Source organism: Gastrolobium bilobum, unplaced genomic scaffold (genome assembly GCF_033153095.1).
Source record: "Gastrolobium bilobum isolate Gb01-03AN ecotype WA unplaced genomic scaffold, APGP_CSIRO_Gbil_v1 utg4070, whole genome shotgun sequence".
In the NCBI taxonomy this organism is placed as follows: domain Eukaryota; kingdom Viridiplantae; phylum Streptophyta; class Magnoliopsida; order Fabales; family Fabaceae; genus Gastrolobium; species Gastrolobium bilobum.
The window spans coordinates 222,587-235,000 of NW_026898134.1; the positions used below are offsets into that span (position 1 = coordinate 222,587).

The 12,414-nt window shown below is 30.1% G+C and overlaps 1 protein-coding gene across 1 annotated transcript; it reads right to left on the bottom strand.

Annotated features, from left to right (window-relative positions):
• Window positions 1–500: 500 nt before the first annotated feature.
• On the bottom strand, window positions 501–3,127 carry LOC133313132 (F-box protein At3g62230-like). Its single transcript, XM_061514460.1, has 3 exons — window positions 2,195–3,127; window positions 910–1,083; window positions 501–794 (listed from the first exon to the last, which is right to left on the bottom strand). Exons 1-3 carry the CDS (start codon window positions 3,125–3,127, stop codon window positions 501–503), a joined length of 1,401 nt encoding a protein of 466 aa, XP_061370444.1.
• Between the last annotated feature and the right edge of the window lie 9,287 nt (window positions 3,128–12,414).

The window sequence follows — 12,414 nt, forward strand, 5'->3', positions numbered from 1 at the left end:
AAATTGAATAATATTGTAATACTCATATATATCTAAACTCATGAAGTTAAAAAAAAAAAAAGTACATATATAACATAGTCAGCCGTCTTGCATTTAGTGAGGTTTAAAAACCGAATTAATGCACAGAAATAAATAGCTAGCCGGTATCAGAATCAAAACTTATCACATTAAAGCTAATGTATAAATTATTTATACCATCAAAACCTGAATGTGCAATTTATAACTCCTTAGATATATATTTTTTCATTATGAAATAAAAAAAAAAAACGAAATTTAAGAAATCAAGATGTATAAAAATCATGAACACGAATCACACGATGCATATAATTATCCAACGCAACCGGCATCTGTTTGTCTATATAACTGAAGGTTCTAAAGATTTATTGACACAACACTGAAATAAGTCAAAAAGTGTCTTAGCAACTAATTAATTAAACACAATAACATATTAAATAAAAAAAGTAGCACACAGACGCAGTTTACTCTGAAATTAATATGCATTAAGAGATTGAAATCTCCAAATCAGGTGAAGCTTTTGGAAAGGTGAGGAGGATTTCTGCAACTTCACGGGTGTAGGCAGCTGTAGCATCATCATCATCCTTCACTATATTGATAGTAATCTTTTTCAGCACACTCCCACAAACGATAAAATAGCTCAGCACAAGAAGCTCATTCGCAGTTCCTGTAAACCCTTTAATCTCCACCTCCTTGAGTGTATGTCTCACGCATCTGTAAATATATACATCGTCTATCCAGAATCTCTTGGGATCATATTGGAATACTGGTTCGTAACCCTACAATATAAACAACAAAAATTTATTTGCCCGTTTTTCTTCCAATGAATCATATATATATATATATATATATATATATGTATAAATAGGAACATAAATTATATGCAATACTCACAAACAAGTGTTTTGCAAAACCTAATTCAATGGTGAGACGCTCTAATATCGGGCAGCTGTTAAGCATGAATGTGATTCCACAAAACTCATTCTCGTGCAAAGCCGTCTTCATTGTCAAATGCGTTACATTCATGTCACGGTGAGTACGCATCGGTTCCATTGGAGTAGGAATAACCTTGGCATATATATCAAACACAAAACGTTAATTAAAACAAAAAAGATATATATATATATATATATATATATATATATATATATATATATATATATATATATCAAGACTGAAAGTTATCATGGACTAAAATGAATATTATATTATAAGCCTCTAATACACTAGGTAGGACAGAGATAACAACACATGACAAGCACCGAAGGGGAGGGAAATAGTTAGTTACTTATAGCCTGATGGAAGCTGTGTGGCTATATATATATATATATATATATATATATATATATATATTATTCATCTGAACTAATCTAATTTGAACCGAGTGTGGCTAATACTGAGGATATGCTGCAAGCACATAATATCATCTAGCATGGTGAACTGATCAGCATCATTTGCTTCATGCTCAGCAAAGAATGAAGCAAAAGGTAGATGGAAGATATAGAGTTGTGGATATGGCTCTGGTAGATATGTTTTTTCCTCAAGAAATGGGTTACTTAATTAAATGGAACAATCTTCTATCTTGTAAGAATTTATGGGGATATTAACCACTTAATTTACTTCTTTATCCATTTGGTTCATATACATATTTAGAGCATCATATTATATGATGGGCGGATATGAGAGGTTGCACATTTGTGTTGATGAACATCACATTTACACATTACATATACCTGAAGGGATTATATAGACCTGCGAGCACACAGAAGAAATTGTTGGGTCACGTAACCCCAACAAGTTATTAGGGGAGGTTAAAAACCAAGGAGGGCTAGGAGGGAAAGGATATATGCTTGTATAATAGGTGTATCTAGAGATCAAGGTGTAGAAGGAGGTTGAAAACTAAAGATTGGTTAAAGGGAAAGGATATATGTATTAGGTGGCTCTAGACAACAATGTGTTCTAAGAGACCAGGGTTCTCTCCAATATCCCATATCCCTGTGTATTATGTGAATCCAGATTTAATACACCACTTGTATTTTAGTTCTCTCTTATCTAGAATATTAATACTATTTGAATACAATAAAAATACAGAAGTACCTTAATTAATGCAGCTGATTGACTATATATAATTAATAAAAAATTAATTTTGAGAAGAAAAAAACTGGGTGAAGAAAATTACCAGAAGCAAGTAACTACAGACAGTCAAAACACTAACATTGTGGAGATCTTCCAAGAGGTGGTAAAGGAAAGAACCATGTCCTTCGAATCCAAATTCAAGGGAGAAATCAAGATCTGCCTCTTCCATTACCATTGAACGTAGTTCCAGGACAAAAAAATTCATCAACCCGGAGTACTTGAAATACTTTAGATTTGGTGCATGCACTTTGAAAATATCAAATTGAAAACGGCACTTTTCCACCACCAGCTTTCTTAGGCTCAGGATTTCTCCCCCGATTTCAAAGGCATCAAAATTCCAGCACTTTTTCAGACTCAAAATCTCAAGCATTTTACAATTGGATAACAAAGCCTGAATAGCAGTGAGTCTCACTTCCATCCAACCCAAAGAAACTTCTTTGAGTGCATGAAAGTTAACCGTATCAGTTGCAACAAAACTACAAGAAAACAACTTCAAATATTCAAGGCAACTGTGGTCATAAACATGCCTAGGCAATTCAAACAAGGCCTCATGATCATCATAATAAATAATATTCTCGTTCCAATCTGGATCAGAAAAGTCAAGCTCCAACTCCTTCACCCCATGCTGTGTAGCAAAAGCAATGCATCTTTCTATGACCCCAACAGCATTTCTATTAGGCATTGATAACCTCAAAGAGAACTTGTCCAAGACATTTTGTCCATGGTTATCAATCCAAGATGTTGCAAAATCCAGAAAAGCCCTTCTTTGGGCTTCTCTAGTTTCATCATCAGCAGGTTGATCAAATCTAACAAAAAAGAGTTCATTGAACTCTATGTTTTTTGTTGCCTTGAAAATGTTTTCCCAGCTTTTGGAAAGGACAGATGTTCTTACCGCTTCCTTGAATGGAAGGTAGGAAACGATGCTTGAAAGCAAAGAATCTGGCAACGAACTCAGCATGTCAAAGCTTGGTGCCATATGGCTATGGTGATTGAAGAAAACCTTGATTTTTTTTTGAGTTTATCTGGTGTGTGTGTGTGTGTGTGTGTTTATAGAGATTGAAGGCAATGGATACAACCTTATGGAATAGACGTTATCATGTTCTCTTTTAAGGCTAGCTTTGACGAAATCCATGCTTATATGGTATATATGTTCTTTTGCGTTTTTTCTTGGATTATTTGTATTTTTCTTACATCATTTAATGGACCCCATTGTAAGAAAGAAATTTTAGAAAATATATATTCAAGGAGTTACTATACAAAGTGTTGTCTACATTCAAATTTTGAAAGGAACCTGTAACAATTTTACTCATTGTATTAAGTAAAATTAATTATCAATTCCTATGCACCAATGACATTTTGGCTCTACGTAGCAACGATACTAACACGGGACACGTGACGCGATATGACACGACACTTCGACATGTTAATTTTAAAAATGTTAGATTTCGACACATTAGGACACGTTTTGATACTAAATATTTTTTTTTAATTTATGTAGTGTTTATTATATTTAATATTCAATAATTTAACAAAAAAATAAAATTAAACTTATAATATTCATCAATTTTGCAAAGAAACATAAGATATCCCAAATATTTATATTAAACTCAATAAAATGGTAATCGTAATCCAACGAATCTAATAGTTGGAACTAAAAACTCCACGCAACGTAACTTTTAAATATTTTTTTTGAATTTCTATAACGCGTGTTGGAGTGTCGGAGTGTAGGAGAGTGTCGGAAAGTGTCGGACACGACACGTTAGAGTTTTTGAAGTGTCGGTGCTTCATAGTTTTCGCTGGGTGAGGTTTTGCCAGTCTAGAATTTGTCTTATTGTTTTTAATATTATTATTTTATTATTATTATTATATTCAGTGGTCTTGTTGAATTGTTTTGTGTCTATCTTGAAGCCTTTCATCTTACATCTTGTTTGTTTTAGGCGTTATATTGGAAATTTTAAACTTTTATTCATTTAGTATTTATATAAAGATATTTAATATCATCGAATTAAATTTTATAATATTTATAGGAAATTTTAAATAATATTACTAATTTTACATTTTAAAATTGTTTTTTGTATATTTTGAAAATTTTAAATATTTAAGCAAATAAATATGTTAATATTTTAAGGGGCAGGTTATATTTATAAATTTTTTTGTTTAAAAACTCTTACAGATTACACTAAGTACGACCAGTCATACTTTAATCATGCAGTGTACGACCGGTCGTACTTAGTGTAATTTACAAAAAAAAATTTGTAAACGGATCATATCCCATATTTTAATGTTTATATTTATTCGAGATATTTATTACCATTAAATCTGAAGTTTTGATATTTAGAATTAATATTTATCATTATAATTCTATATTTGACCAATACTATCATAAGTTTTGAATTTCCAAACTTGACACTAAGAGCATATTTTGTGCACAGTATAGAATAAGATCTGATAGTATAAGACATGAGAGTATAAAATCTGATTGTATAAGATTGATTAAATTTTAGTATTCTCCAGTGTTTGACACGATATTGTATAAGATAATATATTGTATAAGATAATATCATCCAATATTTGGTAATGCACTCTGTAATACTAGATAGGAAAAAAATAAATATTTTTAACAAAATTACCCTGTAATAAATAATTTATATAATTATTCCAAATATATTAATGATATTAATTTTATAAAATTATATTGATCGGTCTGTAATAAAATATATTAAATTTTATAAAAATAAAAAAATTCCATATTTTAAAAATTAATTATTAATTGAGAATTTCACTCGTCAACAATGTTCATACATCAACCCCTTATCAGCCTTAATCTCACTCTCTTATGCCTGACTAAGTTATACATTATTTTGATGTATTAAGGGGTTCTACTGTATAAGCTTATACTATACGAATGTCACTGTCAACAACTAAAAATATTATAACGTATAGTATAAACTTATACTAATAAGCCTTATACATCACACAAAATAGGCCCTAAAGGGAGGTATTTGATCTCTACTTGAATCTTCACTCTCCTTATTTTTCTTCTAAAGCTAAAAGTTTAGGACACTTCTGATAACAAAACAAAGAAGATATTCTCCCTAGCATATTCCTTTAGGAGGTATTTAGTAGGAGGTTTTTTTTAGGATGACCGGAAAGGTTTAGATGAGTTTTCTAGTTGATCATGTTTGGTAGGAGGTTTTAAAGAATTTGTCTATCATTCGAATTTGCATAGTAATCTCGGTTTGTGTGTAAAATTAAAAAAAAAATTGTCATTTAAGAATATCACCTTATTCCCCCATCAAACTAAAAAGTAGAAAAAAAAGGCAATGGACACAAATATTCCTTCTAAAAAAACGTGCCAAAAGAAAACTGGAGAGAGAGTCTTCTTTGTATTTAATCAATGGTTAGTTTGGTAATTTCATTTCATTTTTCATCAATATTTTATCTTCAACCAAACATAGAATTAGAAAATATAACCCAATTTTTTCGATAATATTTTGGTCTGCCAAACAATATTTTTTAACTTTTCACCATATATATTCCTAGTAATTATATTTCTCCGGTAATTTTTTTTTTCTCATCTATCAAATGCCCCTTTAAGCTTAGTAAAGGAAGCCTGTATTCGATGTTGGCCTATATTGAAGAAAGGGATGAATTTAATTTTTTTCAAAATAAAGGGATAAAAATTTCTACTAATCATTTAAAGATAAACGTGTAGACTTTAATAACTGAGAAAAGTGTGTGTCATTTTAAAGGATGTAAAGTTGTATCATTTAACTTACCAAAAAAAAGTTGTGTCATTTTAAGAGAGAGAAAGAGATAGATAAAGGAGGAGAGAGAGTTGACAAAAAAATAAAGGTATGGGTCTCACCTCTTTGTAAGAGTGAAATGATATAAGTTGTGTTATTTAAAAGGATAATTTTTCCCTTACTAATTAGGTATTTCCTCTTTTTCTGCTTTTCCTTATTAATTCTGGCGCGCTCACCTACTATCTAGATTATTAAAGATGCCTTTGGTTATATTTACTAAACATTTTTGGAATTGATTTGATTACTATTACAAATAAGGAAATGCAATAAACTAATATTTCACCCTATAATGGTTAATAATTTAAAATTTTAGATTATTGAAGATAAAAAATTTAAAAAGTGTATATAACAATTCATACTTTTTTTTTTGGTAGTTAACAATTCATATTTTTTTAAAATAAAGACAAATCAAACTAAACCTTAATCGATCGGTTTAATTTTCCTTTTCTTTTAGACAAAACCTGAAGCGAACCAACCCCTAAAAAATGATGTATTAAAAACAATTGGATTTGGATGGCGATCCTTGTTGTCTAAATTCAGAATTAAATATATCATAACGCATCCATTATTTCTAGTTATCTTTTTCCATTCAGAACTATTTATCTTTTATATATTTTATTTTATTTTTTTTTGTAAATAAGGAGTGGGGAACCCCACAATACAAAACAAATTACAAAGTGGTAACTAACGAAGAGGGAATAAAACTAGAGTCCTATTGAAGGAGATCTATCAGTTGCACAGGTGGTTCATTAAACATCTTCATGTTGGGTTTATACTTTGCATATATGATGAGGGTCCTTGTTGACGGGGTCATCAAGTGCAGGGGACAGCACCCCAGGCTCTAGAAGCCTGGCATTGTTGTGGGCCTCTGATTTATTGTAATTTTATTTTTTTTAGTAGTTTGGACTTGAGACTATGAATAACTTCTGTTAAGATTTTTTAAATCTTATTTATATTCTCTTGTAAATCGAATGACTTGTAACGAGTAGCAGTGAAGTGAATATAGTCAAATCAGTAATGTTGTCTCTCTCTTTTGTTACAAATTCACAATTTATTAACTTTAAATTAAGTGTTACATTTTATTTGGTATCTACACTTCGTTTGATTTCTTTGTTCCACCAATAAAATTTGTTATCTCAATGTGAAATATAAGTTATACCCAACATTCCTTTAGTCCTTTTTGTAATCCATTTTATTGTTTTTATTATATTGAAATAGGTTTTGTACTCCAATACTCGGACACACAATTTTTTAGAAAAAGGACGTGTCGGACACGTGTCCGACACGGACACGTTCCGACACGCAGTCAATATTTTAGGACACGTGGTCAACTCTCCGACACATTTCGACACGTTCTTCCGACACACAGTCAACTTTTTCTGACACCTGGTCAACGCTCGGACACGTGGTCAATTTTTTTCTGTTATGAAATTTGACATGAAAAATTAACAAAGTACGGAAAATTATTTTTGTTTATATTTATGTTATGAAATTTGAATATTTGATTGGTTATGACTTATTATGGACTGTTATATCTATTAAATATAAATTATATTATATATATTAAAAATATTATTTAATATCAAAACGTGTCCCAACGTGTTAAAATATGCCATTTTTAGAATTAACGTGTCGGCGTGTCCCGTGTCAGTGTCCGTGCATCATAGGTTTTGTATAAGTGACGATGTCATGAAAAAAAAACTATGTGTTTTTTAAAATTTCTGCCAAAGTTTTTTAGGATTTAAAAGTATTTGTTTGTTAAATTATGGTGTAAACTGTATAATAATTACTAAAATTCACTGATTAACTTATTTTGATAAAAAAAAATGGCTAAATTTTTCATAAAAATCCGGAAAGAAGCATTTAGAGGAAGATAATTTTGTGAAATTTATATATTTACTCTCTTAAAAGAAATTAGTTGTAACATATTGATATACCATCTTATCCACTCATGTATTAATGTCATTAAAGAGTAATGATATTTACACCTGATTTTTATTACAGAAATTTTATATCGTTTGTTTTATAGAAAATAAGGTAAAGCCCAACTCGGAACACTGACCTAAATGACACTTTAAAAAAAATATCAAAATGTCACGCGAACAGTACTTTCTACCAGACTGCCACGCATCCAAGTTCGCTACTAGTCATGTGGCACATTCCCGTTAGCGTACCATGTTCGCTACTAGTGATAGCAAACTTAGTCCAGTCAATTTTTTTTTTTTTTTGCAAAGTGTGCACGTGTCATGAAATCATATACGACGAAGTTCGCTACCACTGGTAGCGAACATGGTAAGCTAATAGGAACATGCCACGTGGCCTAACCAAGTTCATTATGATTGGCAGCGAACTTGAACGCGTGACAGTATGATAAAAAGTACTATTCGCGTGGCATTTAGGCAATTTTTTTTGGATTTTGTGACACTTTGGTCACTGTTCCGAACAACTCTAAACTCATCATCCATCACGTAATTTTTTAAAAATCATTATATACTTTTAATTGAAACAACTAATCTAGTTATGTTATAATATTATAACAATTAAACACATCTCTTAATTTTAAGGCAAAAACATTATTATTCCTTAATCCATCATCACCGCTACAGTCATCAAAATTACTTGTTATGGCCACTGCTTCCCCGACTAGTGGTGACAGCTACTGGTGATCGGTTGATGAATTGGGGAGCTTTTAATCGTAATAATAAGCAAGAGGTATATTTAATGTTTATACAAAGTTATTCGTTTTAACTGAGAGTAGGGTGTTAAAAGAGCCAAGGTTTTTGGCCCGGCTCGTGCAGGCCTAGCCTGGTCTGTGTGTTTGGTTGTTGGATCCAGACTTAGACTTGTATAAAAGCTTATTTAATAAACAGATCTCGGGTTCAAATTCAAAAACTCGGCTTTAAAGCCCGTTAGGCTGGCCTACTAACTCTTTTTTTATTTTGTATTTTTTATACTAACCTAATTTTCACTCCCATCGTTACGCCCAGCCCACTCAAGCCATTGATCAACAATGTCTGATTTACAAGGGTTAGATCCTCAAGGACGATCAAACCCTCCAAAACTACGGTATATGCATGATCTTGCTATTATTGATATATTTTTTCGCAATATTAACTCTGATTTGTTTGTAGAGGCGATTTAGCATTTTTTGATTCCTGTTTTGCTAGCGCAATTCATTTTTCATATGTAATAGTTGAAAAACTGATGTATTATTATTATTATTATTATTATTATTATTATTATTATTTTGCTAATTTTTTTAGATTCTATGATTTTATCATTTTCACGCTCTTCAATCATATTTATTTATCTCACTTAGAGTTCATTTAGAGTGTGTAATAATGCCCTTCGATAAGTTGGCTTGGGTTGTTATGTATAGTTCTATCTTTCTATATTTTAAAGCGGGTATGGACTAAATGATTTCTATAATATTCCTTAAGTTTTTGTTTTCTTTGCCATATGCTTGGTATCAATATTTATATTTTTAATATATTTTGTATAATTTATTGTTGCCTATTTCCTATTCGATAAAATATTTGAATTTCCTGTAACTTAGATTTTTGACTGCAGTTATAATACTCTCCTTTACATGCTAGCTAGGAGCGGTTAGTTGCCTTTGATAAAATGTTTGAAGTCTCAGTTTGTGTGATCTTATTTTTATCATTGTTTTCTTTACTACAAGAAATATTATTATTTGAGACAAAAATTTAGTGATGAATATACAATTGGTCACTAATAATATATTATCTGTGATCAAATTTTATTTTGTCACTATAATTATTTTTAATTGTGACAAAATGATAAATTGTCACTATAATTTCATTAATAGTGAAAAATATATATTTATCACAAATAATTCGTCACTAATAATATATTATTTGTGGCCAATTTTATTTTGTCACTATAATTATTTTTAATTGTCATAAATTGATAATTTGTAACTAAAATTTCATTAATAGTGACAAATATATATTTATCACAAATAATTCGTCACTAATAAAATTATTATTATAATGTGACAAATAATTCGTCATTATAGTTATTATTATAATGTGACGATTAAATCATCATTGATGTTGTAAATATCTGTGACAAATTATTTGCGTCATTATTGTTTACAATATTCGTGACATAATTTTTTATCACAATAATACCTTTTATAGTGTCATCAAAAAATATCGTCACTAATTTAACAGTGACATTAGCATTATTAACGAAAGTTGACGAAATAAAATATCGTCACAAAAGTGTTCTTGTGACGATTTATATATTTTTCAGTGACAATTTTTGTCATCACAAAAAATGTATTTTTTGTCGTGTTTAAAAATGTTCATATTGGCTGATATTGATTTATGTGTTTTTTTTAAGGAAAAGTGTGTATCATTTTAAAGGATGTAAAGTTGTGTCATTTTAAGTGAGAGAAAGAGATACATAAAGGAGGAGAGAGAGTAGACAAAAGAATATAAAAGTGTAAGTCTCACCTCTTTGTGAGAGTAAAAGAATATAAATTGTGTCATTTAAAAGGATAAACAATTTTTCCCTTTTGTGTGTGTGTATATAGTTTATTATCTGGGTGGCTTTATCTGGAAGGTGGAAAAAAAAGGATTTTGCTACATTGCACAGGCTAAAATGCTGCTTGTTTGAGGGTGATTTCATGGCTTATGTCTGATGATACATGTTCCATATATGGTGATTGTATTTATTTAGTTTAAACAAGTTGATTGCTTTCTGAAATTATAATTGAATGTCAAAAATAATTTGACTTTTTTTATGTAGGAGGAGGTAATATAGCAATATATTAATTTGTTGATATTAGTATATTAAATTGTTTACGCAGAATATGTACTACTTTAGTTTATTGGTTAAGCAAACTTCTTGAATGATTTTGTTCTATATTATGTTGTTTGGGTATACATTGAATTTATGAATCTTTGTGGAATTATTAGTATTATTGATTGTATATTTTGTTTGGATAAATTTTTGTTGACTTATTTTTTTTTAACAGGCTAAGCCAGACTTTTATTTTTTATAAATAAGCCAGACCACATGCCGATAATTATATTCATAACAGGTTATAGGCTAGGACAATATAACATATTTAAACATAGGCTTAACATTTGAAGACCAAATATTGACCCAGCTCGGCCCCTTAACACCTCTAACTGAGAGTCGAGAGGACTTTTTTGAAAAAAAGACCTAAGTGAGAGTTATAAGCTGTGATTTATCTAAAACAAGAAAAATATAATTTTTTATTTTTATTTTTTCAAATAAATAAAGGAAGAGGTTATACTTTCTACTAAAAATTTTTACAACTCTTACTACAAAATTAGTTACCGTTGATTTTCCTCAATCTAATAGTTATAATTTTTTTAATTAGTCACTCATATAAATTAATTATTAATTCTCAATAAGTTATAACCGTTAGATTGACAAAAATCAACAATAATTAATTTAATAATAAGAGTTATAAATTTTTTCAGTAATAAGTATAACTGCCCACATAAATAAAATGTATAATTAGTGTAAGTATTTTTTATGTAGAATATCGCATTGTCCTGCCATAAAAGCAGCAAATTTGGATCTATCTTACCCCTTTGATGAAGTACTTCAAAACTGCTATGCTTTTAGATTTAAAGTATTAACATTATGCATGAATAATTGGATGAATATAAATACTAGATTTTACCGTAGTTGAAGAAAAAAAAATCTAAACTTGAAACCAGTGTTTTAAAACCCCACCCCACCCCCGGTTGACCCGGGTCAACCCTGACCCCTCCCCTATGAGGGTTGGGGTCACAAGTTAGATCCTATATGCACATCAACACTTCCGACCCCCAAAATTTGGCCGGGTTTTAGTGACTCCCGGGTCAAAGGGAGTCACTGCATGTTTTTTTTTTTAAAAAAAAATTCCCTGAAACAATGTCGTTTTATTAAAAAAATAAAATAAAAATGCTTACAAACCTAAATCTAATCGTTCTCTTATCTCCCAATGACCTAGACGTCTTCAATCTTCACCTCGCTTCCGTGAATCTTCTAGAAAAGGTAAGAATTTTTTCCCATTCAAATGAAATCCTTACAGCGGTTGATGGAAAACAAAAACTCATTCTTACTTCCTTTAAATTTTCCTTTGTCAGAGACCTTATCAAAAGAGACAGAACCGGGTCACCGTAGTGACCCCATTAGAATATGAGTTTTGTACTTTGGTATCTTGATACTTTAATTATGTTGTGTAATATTGACTTGTGGTTGTAATTGGTGAATTATGTTAAGTATATTTTGAATCTTTGAAGATTGGTGGGTTGCTTTATAATATTTTCATATATGATATATATATATATATATATATATATATATATATATATATATATATATATATATATATATAAAATCGGGTCAGTGTAGTGACCCCATAACCCCCCAGTTGAACCCGTGATCTCATGACCCCTAACCTCGGCCG